Source organism: Sceloporus undulatus, chromosome 3 (genome assembly GCF_019175285.1).
Source record: "Sceloporus undulatus isolate JIND9_A2432 ecotype Alabama chromosome 3, SceUnd_v1.1, whole genome shotgun sequence".
Classification (NCBI taxonomy): Eukaryota; Metazoa; Chordata; class Lepidosauria; order Squamata; family Phrynosomatidae; genus Sceloporus; species Sceloporus undulatus.
In genome coordinates this window covers 27,293,288-27,311,735 of record NC_056524.1, presented here as the reverse complement: position 1 = coordinate 27,311,735, position 18,448 = coordinate 27,293,288, and the positions used below count along the sequence as shown (strand labels likewise).

The 18,448-nt window shown below is 38.4% G+C and overlaps 1 protein-coding gene across 4 annotated transcripts in view; it reads left to right on the top strand.

Moving 5' to 3' along the window:
* Positions 1 to 18,448, top strand: part of CENPJ (centromere protein J) — a 28,269-nt gene that overhangs the window by 7,451 nt on the left and 2,370 nt on the right. For 3 of the 4 annotated variants that reach the window (XM_042459982.1, XM_042459983.1, XM_042459985.1), the window contains 11 exons: positions 3,450 to 3,588; positions 5,572 to 5,677; positions 6,159 to 7,716; positions 12,444 to 12,576; positions 13,123 to 13,288; positions 14,354 to 14,593; positions 15,388 to 15,487; positions 16,073 to 16,182; positions 16,953 to 17,060; positions 17,228 to 17,368; positions 17,452 to 17,536. In XM_042459982.1, coding sequence (XP_042315916.1) covers positions 3,450 to 3,588; positions 5,572 to 5,677; positions 6,159 to 7,716; positions 12,444 to 12,576; positions 13,123 to 13,288; positions 14,354 to 14,593; positions 15,388 to 15,487; positions 16,073 to 16,182; positions 16,953 to 17,060; positions 17,228 to 17,368; positions 17,452 to 17,536 — 2,886 coding nt within the window. Of the gene's footprint in view, positions 1 to 3,449; positions 3,589 to 5,571; positions 5,678 to 6,158; positions 7,717 to 12,443; positions 12,577 to 13,122; positions 13,289 to 14,353; positions 14,594 to 15,387; positions 15,488 to 16,072; positions 16,183 to 16,952; positions 17,061 to 17,227; positions 17,537 to 18,448 lie in introns of those variants that run through there. The other variant, XM_042459984.1, reaches the window with a different exon arrangement.

Genomic DNA, 18,448 nt, shown 5'->3' with positions numbered 1-18,448 from the left:
ATAAACATGAGATAACAGAGGTAAGCCAATGTGTATGCAGTCAATTTATTATGATCAACCAATCAAACATCAAATAAACATCAATCAACAGACATCACAATAAATCATCAAATTATAGGAGTAAGTAATATTAGTTAAGAATTCAATTATAAAACTTATATTAAAAAGAAAAAAGTAAATTTTAAAGATATAAAATCATTTAAAAAGTATAAAAGCATTATAAAATTTAAACAAACTAAGGTATATTATAAAATATTAAAATACAAATTTATGTCAACAGACCATTGCTTCTGCACAGAAACTGGCCAACCTTGTTGTTATTGATGGGCAAATGTTCTTTCAGGAAAACGACTAAGAATTGGATAAATAAAAAAGTGATGGTAACCATAATAAAAAGGGCAGTGCAACAATACATGACCTACGTTCGCCACTGTGCCAGCTCCACAAGGGCATGTGCGTGCATCATAGTTAGGGTTGCCATAAGTCAGGACCTCCAAACCAGGACAAATGTAGGACAACATTTTCAAATGTAGGATACATTTTTTTAAAATGGAGGGCACGCGGAAAAAATTGATGATTTTTAAAAAATGTTAATATAAATGCGTGTTTCTTAGGCATGATCAAAATGGAGGACATTTTGGCATTATTCCTAGACAGATGGCAGAAATGTACTTCCCTTTCTGGCCAAACACCCCCAACCTCCATTCCAAAATGCACACAACAGCACATTTGGGCATTGAACATGGCTTTACTTAACATGGCCTCTTGTATATTTCAGAGGCTTATTCCATAACCAAACCCCTTGGGTTTAACACTTAGCATGGTTTAACATGGCTATGCATATTGAACATATCAAGGTGGTTTCACAGTTCTTGCACCAAGTGTACTTCTCAGAAGTGTGTACTTGGTTAAGGGACTTTGGTTTTTCTTCACTGCGCATGAGTTTGTAAAAATCACAGCAATTTACATTGACCACACCTCAGAACCAAAAACACACAGAAAAGGCACTTTGGAAGGTGACACTCTCTCGGCTTCTGAAATAGTGCCTGCATGCCTCTCAAGCTGACTCATATCATCATCATCATCATCATCATCATCATCATCATCATCATCATCGCACTATCATTGTCAAAGCAAGGCAGACTTGTTAGCATTAAAAGCACCCACTTTGGAAGGTGACACTCTTGGCTTCTGAAACAGTGCCTGCATGCCTCTCAACCTGACTCATATCATCATCATCATCATCATCATCATCACACTATCACTGTCAAAACAAGGGAGACTTGTTAGCATTAAAAGCAACCCCCCAAAAAAAAACCCACCTTGAGGCCTCTGGCCACTCACCACCTCCTCCTTCTGCTCCCCCTCCTCCTCTTCCTCCTCCTCCTCCTCCTTCTGCTCCCCCCTCTTCCTCCTCCTCCTGCTCCCCCTCTTCCTCCTCTTTCTGCTCCCTCCTCTTCCTCCTCCTCCTCCTTCTGCTCAACCGTCTTCTTCTTCCTCCTCCTCCTCCCCCCTCCTCCATGCACTGCGCGGCCTGGGGGCGGGGCAGAGGAGGCAGAGGAGAAGGAGGTGGGTGGTGCGGGGCCGCGTGGGGAGGCAGGGAGGGCGGCGCGGGGCCAGGCGGGGAGGGTGGCATGGGGCTTCCCCCTTCGCCTCCTCCGCCACAGGCCATGCGGCCCTCCTCTTTCTCCTCCGTGCGGTGGAGGAGGAGGGCAGCGCGGTCAAGCACTGCAACCGGGGTTGTCCCGGTTTTTGGCGGCACCCGGAACAGGAGGGGCCCGGGGCCGCCAAAACCGGGATAATCCCGGTTCCAGCCAGGTTATGGCAACCCTAATCATAGAGGATATTATTGTATCTTCCTTCTAATAATAATAATAATAATAATAATAATAATAATAAAATTTATTTGTATCCCGCCCCTCTGGGAACAATAAAGCTGCAATGTGTATGCAAAAAGTCGAGAAGCTAGCCAGCTACAATCAACATCATAATTACTAAAGTCATATGATGGTGCCTGGTTTTGATAGCTCAGTTAAACTCATCTTTGCTTCGTGAAAGATAATTAGGTACAGAATAACAACAAAGACAAATAAGGAAAGTCTGGCAGAAAGACAAATGAAAATTCGCTTATTCTTGGCCCCTTTGTTGAGCCAACAAATTTAACTGGATAGATAAGATAAATAAAAGTCTAGTAAACTATTTGGCAAGAGTAGTGTGGTGTAGTGGTTCGAGTGTTGGGGCTATGACTCTGGAGAACAGGATTCAATCCCTGCTTGGCCATGGAAACCATTGGGTGACCTTGGCAAGACACACTCTCTTAGCCTAAGAGGAAGGCAATGGCACCCCCCCCCCCCCCCAACAAATTCTAGCAAGAAAACCCCATGATAGGTTCACCTTAAGTCAGAGATGTAAAGGCACACAACAACAGCAAAACTGAAGAGGACCTCAGACACAAATTAAAAGCCACCATAAGCAGATAGAAATCCAGTAGTCTTATGATTGCTTCCAACAACAGTTTCATGTAGTTTTTGCTATACTGTACCTATGATGCGCATTGCATGTCACTAGTAACAGAAAAACAACTACTCCTTCCTGGGTGGCTTATTAGACTATATAGAATGTGTTTCTTACATAAATAATGTCATGTCATGTCATGTCATGTCGAGGTCAGGTGTTTAGACATGACCAAACTTAGTGCTGATTAACGTAAATATATGTAACTCCCTGTCTTGAGATGTTATAATTTTTTTGGCAGATAAAAGAGAAGCCAAGTGCTTAGATATTGTAAACCTCTAAGAATGTGCCTAGACTGAGATGTAATGCAAGGATCTTTCCCAAAGGGCATGAAATTTTTTAGATAAAGTCTGTTTGAGATAATGATATTCCCCTCAATGTGTATGTACTGTATGTTTAAAAGTTGGTTTAATAAATAGCAAGAAAGAATAGCAAAATTAAAACTGTATACTTATTATTCCATTATAAATACATTGAAATTCCAAGTTTTAACAGAGGAGGGAATGTTGTAATGAACCTGACTACTGAGCAACCCTATTGTTTACAGAAAGGAACTCCAGCTTGATATGGGTTAACTGACAAAAGGCAATTAAAGTGATGGGGAATCACACCTGTTTCATTTACTCTCCCTTTTTCCTTTTGCGCTGTTTCTTAGATGGTAAGACTGTGGGAAGGGACAGTTTTGTTTCTTATTGATCTGCCCTGAAAACCTTTTTGGATGAAGAGTGGTGTTAACCTTCAGTAATTGTGTGAATTGGTAAATTTTGGTGTGGTGGGCAACTGTTTTGCTGTGCTGTGAAGAGATCATTCTAGATAGCCTTATCTTGTATTGGAACTTGATCGAAGCAAACCTTACATCTAAATGAAGAAGAACTTTATCTATTTAAATCCTCATGTCACTTGGGGAAAACCGAACATTTCTATTTACTGTGCAGGACGAAGTAATCTGTCCCCAGAGCAAAGTCTTTTGGGATGTGAAAATGATGATGATATTTGTAAAGGCAAAGTATATGTAGAGTCTTCCAAAAGTCTTACTGAAGGGAAGTGTCTGGACAGTCTTCATGCAGAGGAAAGGTAAGGATTTATTTCCCAGGCAGACCATCATATGACTCTGAACACACTTCAGGCTTGGTTAGTATTTTGAATGGGAAACCGCCAGCAGTCTCCAGGTACGGCTAAGAAAGGATCATGCCTGAAGCCTTGGAGAGCCAATGCCAGTTAAGAGTTGACAAAACTGGGCTAAATGGTCAATGACCTGACTGGTAGGATGAATAGGACTACTCCCCTGGGTATAGAATTATAGCCTAAGACATCTGTGTAAGAAGAATTTAATATATATTATTCTATAGATTTATTGAATATATTCAACAGCAGAAACAAGAACAGAACATGGGCATTGAATACAAGGAGGGACTTCTCAGTTGTGGCACCACAATTATAGAATGCCATCCCCTTGGAGCCCTGATTAGCCCTAATGCTAGTTTCATTTAGGCACTAAGTGGGGGGGGGGAATCGATTCATTAAAGTCTGCAGGCCTCACTGATTTACTTCAAATGCTATGCACAGGGGTTTTAATCTTTTAAACCTCATTTAATGTGTTTTAGTCTATTTGAATTATTGTTTTAACCTGATAGTATTGATTTTACACAAACAGTATACTACCCTGGGAGTGAGTGGAATAGAAATACTTTAATAAATAATCTGTGGCTCTTTCCCAAATTTGGGTTGCTCAATTCTTGCTGTAGCACTTTTTGGCCTAAATTCAATTGCTGATCCCAGCTAAAGTAAGCCCACTGAACTGATACCATTTACATGTAGAATATATGCCATAGGCAAGTTTCTTTTTGTCTGTTTTATTGATTGTATGTACAGCGCTGTGTAAATCTACAGCACTATATAAATAAAGTATAATAATAATAATAATAATAATAATAATAATAATAATACATAAATGTTGATTTACCATCCAGCAATTGATTTTAGCTGGGAATGGAATTTAGGTCTAGTCTGAAGAGTCTATGTTTGTGTTCCTCTTGTATGTGTATGTAGTTCCTGATGTTGAGGAGCTGAGAATACTCAGTAGTGCTAGCAAGAAATTTTCTTTCTCTCTCATAGTACTAAGACATGGGAGAGGACCTTCTCAGCTGTTGCAGCCCATTGTGGAATGCCTTCCCTTTGAAGGTCTGATTGGCTCCAACATTGATTGTATCTCGCATTGAATGAAGATTTGGCATTATACAAAATCTTTGGGGCTTAATTTACTTTAAATGTACATGTACCTGGTTGTTATTGTAGCCTTTTAAGCTGTTTTAACTTGATATCATATTAAATATGCCTTTATCATGTTTAATCTGTTTTCTTGTTTTAACCTGTTTTCTTGTTTTAATCTTGTTTTAATCTGTGTTTCAAATTGCTTGTTGTATCTGTGTACCATTTTCAAATCTCATGATAAAGGATCAGAAATACATGTTTTAATAAATTAATAAATAAAATAATGTTGCAACCCTAGGGTAATCAAAGAAAATTGAATGGTGGGGGATTCATAAAGATATACTTAACAGTATGTAGCTGAACTAGTGAATTTGCTAGTGTGGTATATGGGTAATGGCCACGGATTAGATCAATTAATGTAAGATAATATTAGCAGTGCCTACTAGTTCAGGGGAAAGCATGACCCTGAACAAGAGTTGCTGGGAAATGGCATCAGGAGAAGCCTATTGCTGTTACACCTTGTTACATGCTTCCCATTGATATCTGATTGGCTCCTGTGGAAAACAGGATAGTGGACTAAATAGATCTCTGACAAAACTAGCAGGAATCTTCTTATGTACAAAGTAGATTTACAAATATACTTTTATGAGCTGCCTTGGGTCCATGTTGGGAGAAAGATGACATTAAAATAAAATAAAATAAAAATAAGAATGTATGTGGACATATAAGTTGCAGACGTAAAATATTATTTAGATAAAACAAACAAATCAGTGCTAAGGATATGAAGCCATTAGTTTTATTATGATAGGCAGCATTTGACAATTAAATCTGTATCTCTTGAAACAGGCCTATTCTTGCCACTATTCCAGAGAGAAAACAGACATTTGAAGAATTTCTGGAAGAACAGATACGACTGGAAGAGCAGAGGCTAAGCCAAAAGGGAAATCTAAAGGTTAATAATTAGAGTTACTAGTTGCCTAACTATTCATTGTGGGCCAAATTCATAATGTGAGGATATATCCCTGCCTGCTTTTCCTCTTAGTATGAATACTAAGAGGACCTAGTAAAGTCAAAATGTAACCTATGGCCCCATACAGACAGGCATAAAGCTGCTTTGGGACACTTTGGAGGTATGCTGTTTAATGTTGCATGCGTCCTAAGAATCCAGAAGCCACACCAAAGCCACGATCTAGTCCTAAGGACTGGAGCACAGCTTTGGTGCAGCTTCCAGACTCTTAGGACGCATGCAACATTTAAACAGCCTACCTTCAAAGTGTCCCAAAGCACCTTTATTTTGACAGTCTGTATGGGGCCTATATTGGCAAATACAGAATTCTTAAAAGAGTATTTTGATGGAATATGGTACTGCATATAAAGAAAACAAAGCATATATATAAATATAAGAAGTCTAATATAGGTTTGTTTGTTTTTAGGATGCTGGAATATCAACTTTCCATAAACCAGTTGCAAAACGACCCTTTCTAAAGCGAGGTGAAGGTTTAATTAGGTTTACTAATTCCAAGTCCAAAATAGCTAAAGCAAAGGACAGGAAGGTAACTTTTAATCCAGACATTTCAGAAGGCAACAGTTTAGTTAAAGTGAAAAAGCCACAGCTTCATCGGAAAACTGCACCTTCAAATAAAGACCAAGTTTCTGACAACTTTGTGTCTAAAAATGCTAATCAGAATGCTAAAACAAAAAAGGGTTTTACTGCTCGAAAAACAACAGTGCTCAGAAATTGTACTGCAAAAGGTATCCCTTTATCTACAAGAGAAAACTCAAATGAAAGGAAACCCGGTGAACAGAGGAAGTCTGTCAGATCACAAATAAATGATGAAAAAGAAAATAATAAAGAAAACATAATGGCACTTGCAGTATTTAATGAAATGGACTTGCTACCAGGTGAAAAACCTGAACAGCCACTGGAACCGACTAGATGCCTTACAAATTCCTTTGAAAAAGATCCTGATTTCTCTTTTGAACTTTCTTTCCAAAGGAAGCTGGAAAACTGGGAAACTGAAAAGGAAAGAGAAAATAATGAATTGGATGAATTTTTGTTTCTAGAGCAGGCTGCTGATGAAATCTCTTTTGCTAGCAATTCCTCACTTATAGTACGGATTTTGGATCAAGGCCAACAAATTTCCACAGGGCACAGACTATCTTCCACTCCAGTCAAATCTAGGCATGAGCAAATGCATGTGCTGGATATTACAGCTGTGAATAGCAGAAATGGAGAACACTGTGAACAAGATAATAGTGAGAAAACCAGAGGCTGCCAGGCCCGTGAAACATTCAGGAATCATCAGACTAAAGCTGACAGTAAAATACTTCAGACTTTTCCCACTGAGGAATTTCAAGGTTTTAGAAATACAAGCTGGAATGATGAAGATACGTCTGACAGAAACAGTGATACGACCTCTGAATCTGAGGAGGAATTTGAGACTACCATAAAGCCTGTGAGCGAGAGAGTTAAAAAGCTTGATTTCAATAACAGAGGCAATGTTCCTGAATGTTCTGAGTGTGAAGATAAAGCTGAAGACATAAACAAAGAAGCTAGTCCTGCTTTACAGGAAAAAGGTTTGTGTAGTGACAAAGCTAATGAGCCAAACAGAGCTCCTATGTCTGAAGATATTTACTGTGCAAATAGTATAATTGAATTTGATGATGAAACATCATGGTCAGACTTTGAAGAGAATGGGAATCGGTGTAATGAAGTTGAAAACGGTGACCTGGTTATCCAAGTGCCTCTGTCCTCTGTTGGCTCTGCCAAGAATGAGTCATTTTTCCCAGATAAAGTGATAAAGAGGAAGATTGCTATGGTGAAGAAAGGGGATGTGATAACTAAGCAAAGTGTAACTGATAGTGAGGTAATGGCACCTCCCACAACAGACCTGATGCTGAAACTCTTTCCCTCTCTGAAACCCAGACAGAAAGTGGATGCAGAACCAAAACATGATGCCAAACCCAGAATAGCTCCAGAAGAATCAGGCGGTAAGTAAAAAATAAGCATGGTGCTCAACTATCTGCCCCATAACCCTCAGTTGAAAAGTCCTAAAAACTTCTCTTTGTTGTATTCTTGAAAGAGAATATCAGAATGATAGGAAGAATCGTGTACATTTGCCCTTGGATGGTCAGTCCTGTTTGCATTATATCAAACATTATCTAGTTCAGTGGTAGGGCACATGTTTTATATTCAGTCCCAGTTTCATCCCCCTGTCCCCAGCATCAACAGCTAAGAAGGATCAAGTAGTAGGTGATGAAACAAAACTCCTCAGATCCTTATCAGATGAGACCTTTCAGAGTACACTGAACTAGATGCATACACACAGGCTGATTTGATACAAGCCATGTTGCTATGTCTCATGTAGACTGCTGTTAGAAGGCTACATTCACAGCCTCTTCTTATTGTCATCTACAGATTGGAGAAATAACATCTGAAGTGTGGAGTTCTTTCCAACTCATGAATGCTGCTTCTGGTGTCATAATGACTTGGAAAGTTGGATCAATCAATCAGTCTTTATTATACAGTTACACACCATTAAACCACAAGGTGACAAAACATGATTGAAAAGCTAATCAATATAAAACAGCAGGGTAATACCAATTTTAGAGTTGATTACATTTTTAAAAAAATGTTAAGTATAATCAATTGACTTTGATCACAGTGTTTCTTAATGGTTAATGTTTATATCCCCCCCAATTTAAATAGGAATGGGAAAATCTAGAGAACTATATAGGAAATCTAGAGTCACAATTCACTTCAGCTTACTTAGTTGTGTTGGGAGATTTTAATGCCAGAATTGGGCCTAATAAGATGACCCCTTTCCCCCTCCTGATCTTGGTGTTTATCTGAAATTGAGAATTACATATTTAACATCAACAGGTATTCTAATTTTGCTGATGTATATCTTGTACAGATGGTTGGTTGGATTGCTTAAGAATTCTCAGTGGAAATTCTCATTTTGAACAATGTGGAGAATATACATATATCTCAAGAAAAGGAAGCAGTACCATTGATTATGCCTTGATCCCTGATGATATTCTTTTCATTTTTTAAAATAATTAAATGTTTTTATTTGTTTTATAGCAACAATACAAAACAAACAATTAATACATAAATAACAAATAGCCTTGGAGGGCTATATGTAAACTTGCATAATACGTAGCTATCTTTTGTGGGCTAATAGCAGTAACAAAGTCCTAAAGACATCACACAGATTCGCTAGTTGATGAAGCTGGGATCAAAGTATCTTTCCAAAGACTGGCTTGATGAGTAGGAGGTCCAAATTCTTTTCAATTTTATTGGTAACTTTGTTGTGGCTGATAGAATTGAAAGTGATAATTTCCCTCTCTCTTTCACTCTTGGTGTTCCTATCAATACTTGTTTATTGGCCCACCAACAATTTGTTGATTCAGCAAAAGAAGTGTTTATCTTCAGAAAACATTGATGCTAAGATTAAATTCATCAGTGGGCATGAAGTTTAAAAATACTATTATTGAAGTTCATGATGCACAGGTTGCACTGGAATACTATACTCAGCTGCTTTCTCCTTTGACTGTGTCATTGAAGAGCACTGAAATGAGGCTTGGAAATCCTAATCATAAAGGTGTGGTGGCTTGGTTTGATATGGAATGCCTTGAGGCTAAAAAATGCCTAAGAACAATGTATTGTCAATATAGAAGAGAAAACTGTAGAACTTGGCCTCAATTGTACTATCTTACTAAAAGACACTAGAAAGCCCTCATTGCCCGACAAAAGATAAAAAGCCATGCATAGGCAATGGTATATTTTGATAAACTCCTCTTTGCAAAAAATACTAAAGAGTTTTGGTCAGTAGTTACATATATGTTAGGCAACCTTGTGGGTTTAATTCAATGTAATATACCTGTCCATGTTTAAGAATCTTACTTTGCCACTCTGTTGAGGGTCTGTAGAAAGTAGGCCTCTACAAAGGCCTACTTTCTCTCCTTGGATCTCTCAGATTCTCCTCATTGGACTCCTTTGACTGAAGCTGAAATAGAAACATTAATTTTTCAAATTAAACCCTGAAAGTTTCCAGGGCCAGTTTCAATTACGCCTGAGCTCTTGAAAGCATGATGTGTGCTTCTATTAGCAGCCCTGTTCTCCCAAATTAACAAGACTGCTCTATTACCTTACAGCATGTCCCAGGCTATCCCTACCTATAAAAAGAGGATAGGAACAGTCCCTCTAATTACAGGGTCATCAGTCTACTTTTAGTAGTGGGTAAACTCTATGACCAATACCCTAACTTGAAAGTTGGATAAAGGAGGAAAATATTCTAGGAGATGAGCAAGGTGGCTTTAAGACACCTTAATGACCTTTCTACACTTTTTTTCTTCTCAGAGGTTTTTCATGCTGCAAAATTGGCCACAGTTAGTATCCCGTTTCTCCTGTATGCAGACAATGCTGCCCTTTTTTCTTTTATTATGGTTGGCCTAAAGGAACTGTTGGGAGTGTTAACTGTAAAGAAAACCACCTAACCATTAATTTCAGTAAAACCAAAATTAAGTTTTTTTACCAAGAGCTCTGCCCAGACTGAATGGGTTATAGCTGGGACAAAACATAGAGCAAAGTAAATGGTTTAAATACTTAGGTGTTATTTTACAATCTTCTGGCACTTGGGTATCTTTGTCAGACTTTTGCTTGTTCAATCAGCATCTAATAGTGCTAAAGCTATAGTCTGAGATTTTTTTTTATACTAAAGGAAGACAATTCATTCCTGCTGCATTCATGATATTCCAAACCAAGGTGTTGCCATAACTGCTGTTTTGCATTCCAGTCTGTATTCTGGGCTTTTCTCCAGCCTTGGAGCACTTTCAGCATTTCTGCATTAATTGTTCTGTGTTCCATCAGTAGTTTTATGGCTTGGAATGTACTGCTTGGTGTTGGGTACTAAGATACAAGGTAAAACATTTTTATGTGAAACCTTAATCAGGCTACATGCATTTTCTTCAAAAAGACAACTACATCAGCCATTGGTCTACTCTAAAGCAGTCAGAGATAAATGATGGGAAATAGATTTCTCTGATAACTTCCTTTCTACTCAAAACTTTTCTAAGACAAGATTTATTCTTGCTTGCTGTATTAAAGACATAGATATGCACCTCTCTAACTGCTCCTCGTAATTCCTGTTCCATAGTTAATCTAGGACTATCATTTAACATTGAAAGGGGTGCAAACTATCTTGAAAATTTGGCCATTTCTAGACACCATTTTTTAAATAAAGCTTTATTTAATATAGGCGCGATACATACTGCCCCTTTAGGAGCGGCCTGCACCCACCCCTTTTCTTGCTGGGTTGGGGCAGGGCAGCCTCACTGGCACCCCAGAGGCCCCAACCCGGTGCTTTTCAGGACCACAGAGAAGCGGCAAAATGTCCTTCTCTGTGGTCCTGAAAAGCGCCACCTGGCCCCTTTCTCCCGTGGCTGCGTTCCTGTGGCCGTCTGGTTGCTGCGGGAACAAAGCTTGAGGCACCGCAATGAAAAGGAGGAAAGAAAACCAGGAAGTGGTGCCATCATGATGCCACTTTCTGTGCACCATGTTTGGGCATTCAGCGGCGGCGCTGGCATCATGGCAGCCCCCATGTAGATGGGAGGCTGACATGATGCCGCCACCACGTAGTAGGGTTGCGGGGTGTGCAGATGCTTAACTCCCGGGCAATGTGTCCAGGCCGGCATAATTTCCCCGGGAATTTCTTACAAAACCCATACATACCCCTTCGGAGATGAATTAGTAGAGTTTGTGTCCCATGAAATAATCTTCAGGAGAGATTAAGACTAATTACACCCCTCATAAATACGTTCCCTGGAAGGCTCTCTGAATGAGACTTGGTTTATTTGTTAGGAGATACTGAAAAAAGAGTAACAAAATTATTGCAAATTCCCTTTTTTCTGATGCTAAGATTTGTAAAATTATGACTGAAATGGATATGTAATATGAGTCTCTTTTTAAAATTGTACTAAATGATACCAAATGTACTAAATGATGTTAAAAATTTTAAAACAATTCTCAAATTGATATTACCCTGCTCTTTTTTATATGGTTTCGCTTTTCTATCAAATTTTGTGGGATGGATATCTTGTGTTTTAATTGTCTGAGACAATATGAAAAAGATTAATGGGGAAAAAAAGACAAAAATGGAGAGGGACATCTTTCTCTCAGGCTTCTGAGGGAGGTTATACTGCTTTCTTTGTCTTTCCACCACTGGATGCTTTGGGGAACTGACTATACGGGATTGAGAGAAGGGCCTTCCCCCAAGATCTCAAAGCATAGGCTGGTTCATATGGGAAGAGATAATCTGTCATCAATATAAGCAATAGAGTTTATAGGCATGTGAGACTCTCTAGGATAATCTTGTGCAAACTTTTAAAAGCAATTAAAAAACAAACAGCTTTATTTCCCATATTGCTTTAGAATAAAGGTTTTGGATGTTTAAAAATACCACAGATTAAAATTACTGTTATGATTTCTGTCCATACATTTTATACATTAAATTTCTATGTGCCTAAACCCAATATATTTAGTCTAGTTCTGCACCGATTCATCAATTTCTCCCCCACCCCTTTGGTTATATAACTGGTTTCAAAACTTACAAACTAGATGGGACGTTGAAAGAATGAACTAGATGACAGCATGTTATGTATATCAATCTGTAATATGTCTGAGCATCAAAATACAGTGGTTTTTTTCCCATTAGGAGATTCTGCTCGTTCCCAGCTCTTGAAAGAGAAACTTGGTGAATTGGAAATGGAAATTGAAAAATTTAGGGTAGAAAATGCTTCACTTACAAAGCTTCGAGAAGAGCGTGAAAATGCTATGGAAAATCTCAGGTAACTTTGTTCAGAATATTATGTCTGACATGTCCCCTTATTAGAGAGTTGAATGTACCTAGAGTAGACCTACACACCTTACACTTGCCACCTATGGTAGTCCAGCTACAGGTTAAACAAGAACAGGTTAAACATCCTGTTTATGCAAAAACCTATGTAATTGGCAAGTATCTAATAAGGATATCATGTTAGCTACATTCATTTATACAAACTGGATCTAGAGATATTTACATATAAAGCATTGAATATGAGGTAGGAAGGACAAAGTGACATTAATACATTTGTATTACTAGGTGATAATAAGTTTGTTGCAAGGAACGACTGTTTTGTGGTTTAAAAATTCTCTCTTTTTATTTAAAATTCTTGTATTCTGGCTGTACTCTAAAACATCCAAAGTAAGGTGGCTGGCCCCAAAATGTTAAAAACCAAATTAAACCTGACTTAATAAAAGCAGAAGAACAGAATGCAGGGGAAGGTAGTTTCTCCCCCTCCTCAGTAGCTATAGGTTGCCTTTATGTGTTAACTTGTTGCACTGTACTGTTTCAGGAAACAAATTGAAGACTTTGAACAACAGAAAATAAAAGAACTAGCTCAAATAGAAGAATTTAAAAAAGAAGAAACTCGAAAACTACAAAAAGAACGTAAAGTTTTTGAGAAATATGCACAGGCAGCTAGAGCCATCCCAGATAAAAAAGAACGTGATGAAATTCAGGTATGAAAGAAAAAAAGAGCCTATTTGGCTTTCTTCATTGGGAAAACATCTTCATCAAAACAAAACAAAACAATGAATTAATGAAGCCATGGTAGATAGTACATCTGTCATAGCTAACCCATGCTAGTAAAATGAACGTACCCCTTCCTTCTATATGGAATTATGCTGTCAAATTCAAATTTGAAGCTATTTGTTTCCTGTGATTCATGGTACTCAGATCTTCTGGGCAGCTGCTGTACCGTTTTGTCTGTGGTCTAGATTGATTGTCTCAAAGTGGACTGTAAATATTTTTCAGTTACCTAAGTACAAGATACATAATGAAATGACTGGGAAGCATCAGGGATTCACCTTCCTCTCCATACGTTTGTGCTACAGTTGAATATATTCTTCATCCTCTTGAATATATGAATTATTCAAGAAACAAGCTGAGATCCTACATCTATTTATAGCACTGTACACTCAGTTCCACATCCTCCCACCATCTGGCGGTTGGAGTTCCTACTGCTGCAACTAACTGGTGAGGAGTGGGGAGGCAATTCAGACCATGGAGAAGCAGTTGGTCTTAGATGGGGAAAGAAATGAGGGTGCACCGTTTCTGTCCCTTGAGAACCCAGAACACCTAACTTTTCATAGCATGAATCAACTTCCCCTCCCTACTAGTAAGAGAGCTTCCCAGAGACCTTGATATATGCCAAACAGTGGGAGGTTTTTGAACAGAGTACAAAGGCAATGCCTCTGTGCCCTATCCAAAAAGAGACTTCTGTACCTTTGAAGTACTTAGCAGGTACTTGATTAGCAGCTTTAATAACCTGCTTAGCTTTTATTCATGTTTTCTACAATCTGGAATCCATTATTTCCCAGTTATAAGGCAAGGAGTACAAAAGTATTGTAAAGTGAGTATACTGATACTTGTTGAGAAGGGGTGTGTGGGAGTGCATTGTGCACATCTTGACAGAGAATAGAATTTTAATCCTGACATCAGTGTTTTGCTGCTCTGGAAGGAACTTTGTATTTCCTACATTTCATGAAATGTAGCAGAATGTGATTGTACATTAATTCATTAAGGCTTTGAAACAGCAAATGACAGCCCTGCAGGGAGATCTAAAAAGAAGAGAAGCAAAATGGTCAACAACCCACATGCGCCTCAGAGACCAGATAGAGGCCTTAACCAAAGAGAATATGCAACTACGGGAAGAAATCAAAATCATGGAAAGATGCCGTTTGGAGGCCTGGAAGAGAAAAGAAGCATCTGCAAACAAGAAGAAAGCAGATGGTTGTAGTTATACAAAGAGAACAGAATCTATTGTAAGTAGTTGGTTTTGGTGCATCAGTGCAGTTTATATTGGGTGTCAACATAAAGTATAGTAGCTAGGGTAACAGTAAGACCAGAGAGATCTTGAGATCCTTGCTCATTCTAGCCTGCACATTCAGGCTGCTGTGAACCATGTTTGCTCACTGTGCTCTTTGGCAAAAAGTGAGATATAAATATTACTTTTTTGTATCTTGTTTATATAACAAATATGCTATACTCCAGCTTATTGAAAAATGGAAGCTTGCTCTAGTCAGGAATCTAAGGAAACAGCCATCTAAAGCATCCTAATTCTGTTGTGGTCAAAATTCTTTAGCATTTGAATACTATTGTGTACTTGAGGTGTATGTCTGACAGATGCTTTTGAATTACCTCCTGCTTCTTTCAGTAGGCTAATTTTGTGTTTAGGCAGATGAATGAATATAAGACTGAATGAATATAAGAATGAATATACAATAGAGAACAAAACTGGAAAGGTGCAATTTTGGAAGTGTAAAATCTTGACTGATAAGCTGCCCCAGTGTATATTAGTGTAACTTCTTTGGAATACTGTAATCACATGTGATTATGTATGTAAGAATATATAAATCTTGTAAGCTAAATATGATTTACCATGCTCATTGATTATAGCTGTGCTTTAGAATTCAAATAGTTTCATGAATTAGTTTTGAAAACTGGCAAATAGTGTAGTCAAGCAATATTTACTTGTAGGACAAATGATCTGTGGTATTGGATATTGTTTTAGCATTTTTACATTCTTATCAGACTGCTGCTTTGATTTTCTTTTAAGCACCCCTCAGCCATATTGCAGAAAAGTCAGACATTTTCATCAGTTCATCAAACAGAAAAGAATAGCAAGACAAATGGCAAAAGTGATTCCTCAACAGAAGGTAAAAATACTTAAGAAATAAACAGTATGCTTTTAATAATCAGGTGGCATTTTGTTGTATCTCCTTTCGCTTGCATGTGTCCATATGTTACTTTTGTCTCAATGATTTTACTCATACTATATTTACACTAGCAAAAGAAAAACTCTTGATTCCTTTACTGTATGGGGCAGGTTTGTGCTATTTAAATTGTATGGACCTTTCATTTTATTTCCATTTTTATTACTTGGCTTGCTGGAGATTTTAGTCTGGAATTCATATATACATTGTATATATTCTCCCCCAAGTTGTTTTATTTACAATGAAAGAGTCTTTCCTGAAGATAAGATCTTCTTGACCTAAAATGGTATAATTTACTTTTAAAAAAAATTCAGCTCACTATAAACGCCATATTGGTCCACCTTTTCTATTACAAATAGATTGTTATTAAATTATGTAAGTTACTGTTATTATCACTAATGATTAGCTGTTGTGGGGCTTGGATTACTCGGGCTGGAAAATAAAGGGGGGTGTATGGTAACCTACTTGGAGCCTATGTCTGAGGAAATATTTTAATTAACTTATGTTTTAACTCTTACACTAAAATAGGAAGACCACTTGCAAAACCTAAACTAGCAGCAGCACATAATGAGAGTTCTTTAGACAATACAACAAAGCCTTCCGAAGAGTCCTCCAAGACCTTTATGGTAATAAGTAAAGTAAGAGAATTTTGTCTTTTTCATAGTTTGGGAGAGGGAAGTCAAATATAACCACCATCTGAAGTACTAGTGTCATGTAGAGAGAGCCACCTTCCCCAACCTGGTACATCCTTGAGACATTTTGGACTGGCTCCAGTGATCTCTCATTAGCAGCCATATTAGCTTGGCCTGATGGAACTTGCATTCCAAAACATTTGAAAGTCAGCATGTGGGGGATGGCCATCTTAAAGAAAAAAGTTCTTATCAGGGTTACTGAGTAAAAGAACAGGAACTATAGGCAAGCATCCATAAGAGACAACCTACCCACTAATATTTAGCTTTGCTTGCTATGCACAGCTGCTTGTGAGTCTTGGGAGTCCAGAGTGTTGTTTATGTGGGCTACTAAAGGGGCCCACACCACCTCACACACTATTTGTGCATGCTAAATTTGTCCCAACATGTTCTGCAACACACTGGGTTGGACCCAGGCTTAGTTTTGTAGACCCACTGAAAGCAATGAGACAGGCCAGTAATTATGAACACATCTTTCACTAATTTCATTGCATCTTTTCTAGCCATGGCTAAGTCTGGATTCAACCCATTGCCTCCATGTGGCACATCTTAACAGTTCCCATCACAGTCCTTCACAGATGCTGTGGCTTTGAGGACTACTGCAGCATTGTATATATTTTTTTGAAAATTTCCATTGACATTCTGAATATCATTTAGTGCCTATAGGAATACTTCATGCCTTTTAAAAGACATTATTAGGGACTTCCTTCCTATTTCAGAATTTACCTGCCACTGGTATGGTTGACTCAGCACCAGGAATCACTTCTGATTCTTCAGATAGTGAAGATGGAATAGTAGAGAGAGAAGCAACCCACCCTGATGGAAAGGTAAGAGAAAGTTTCCTCTAAAGATTTCAGAACACAGTACTTGGGAACAACGTAGTAGAGTGGAGGTACTTGTCTTTCCATTCATATTTTCCAATGTCAGACTATCAGAGTCTCCAATCTCAGTATAATTATCATGAAACATACCTTCATTGTATTTATTTTTTTAGGTTGAAAAGGTTTTTAAAAACGGTTGCCACCTTATTATCTTCCCTAATGGCACACGGAAAGAAGTAAGCTGTGATGGAAAGATTACAACTGTAAGCTTTTTTAACGGGGACATAAAACAAATTCTGGAAGATCAGAGAGTGGTATGTATCTAAAAATCTGTGTGTGTCATCATAGATTGTCAGATGCTTCTACTAATGTCAATTTTATTAACTATTCTCAACAGGTATACTATTACGCAGATGCCAAAACAACCCACACCACATATCCCACAGGTTTGGAGGTTCTCCACTTCTCCAATGGACAAATAGGTAAACTGAGTCCCGTTTTTTGCCTCTTCTGCAAAGTGTACATTGATGAGGAACAAGTCATGCCAGACAAATCTGATCTCTTTCTTTGATAAAATTACCAGCTTGGTAGATGAAGGGAATGCTGTGGATATAGTATATCTTGATTTCAGTAAGGCCTTTGACAAGGTTTCCCATGATATTCTTGCAAACAAGCTTGTAAAATGTGGGCTAGACAAAGTAACTGTTAAATGGATCTGTAATTGGTTGACCGGCCGAACCCAAAGGGTGCTCAACAATGGCTCTTTTTCCTCCTGGAGGGAAGTGACCACTGGGGTCCCACAGGGCTCCGTCCTGGGCCCAGTGCTATTCAACATCTTTATCAATGACCTGGATGACAGAATTGGGAGCACACTTATCAAATTTGCAGATGACACCAAATTAGGAGGAATAGTTAATACTCCAGAGGACAGGACCAACATTCAAAATGATCTGAATAGACTAGAAAGCTGGGCCAAAGCTAACAAAATGAAATTCAACACAGAGAAATGTAAGGTACTGCACTTAGGGCAGAAAAATGAAATGCACAGATATAGGATGGAAGACACATTGCTGAATGAAAGTACATGCGAAAGGGATCTAGGAGTCCAAGTAGATGATAAGTTGAACATGAGTCAACAGTGTGATGCGGCAGCTAAAAAGGCCAATGCAATTCTAGGTTGCATCAATAAAAGTATAGTGTCTAGATCAAGAGAAGTAATAGTGCCACTGTATTCTGCTCTGGTCAGGCCCCACCTAGAATATTGTGTCCAGTTCTGGGCACCACAATTCAGAAAGGACATTGAGAAACTGGAGCGTGTCCAAAGGAGGGCGACAAAAATGGTGAAGGGTCTGGAAACCATGCCCTATAAGGAACGACTCAGGGAGCTGGGGATG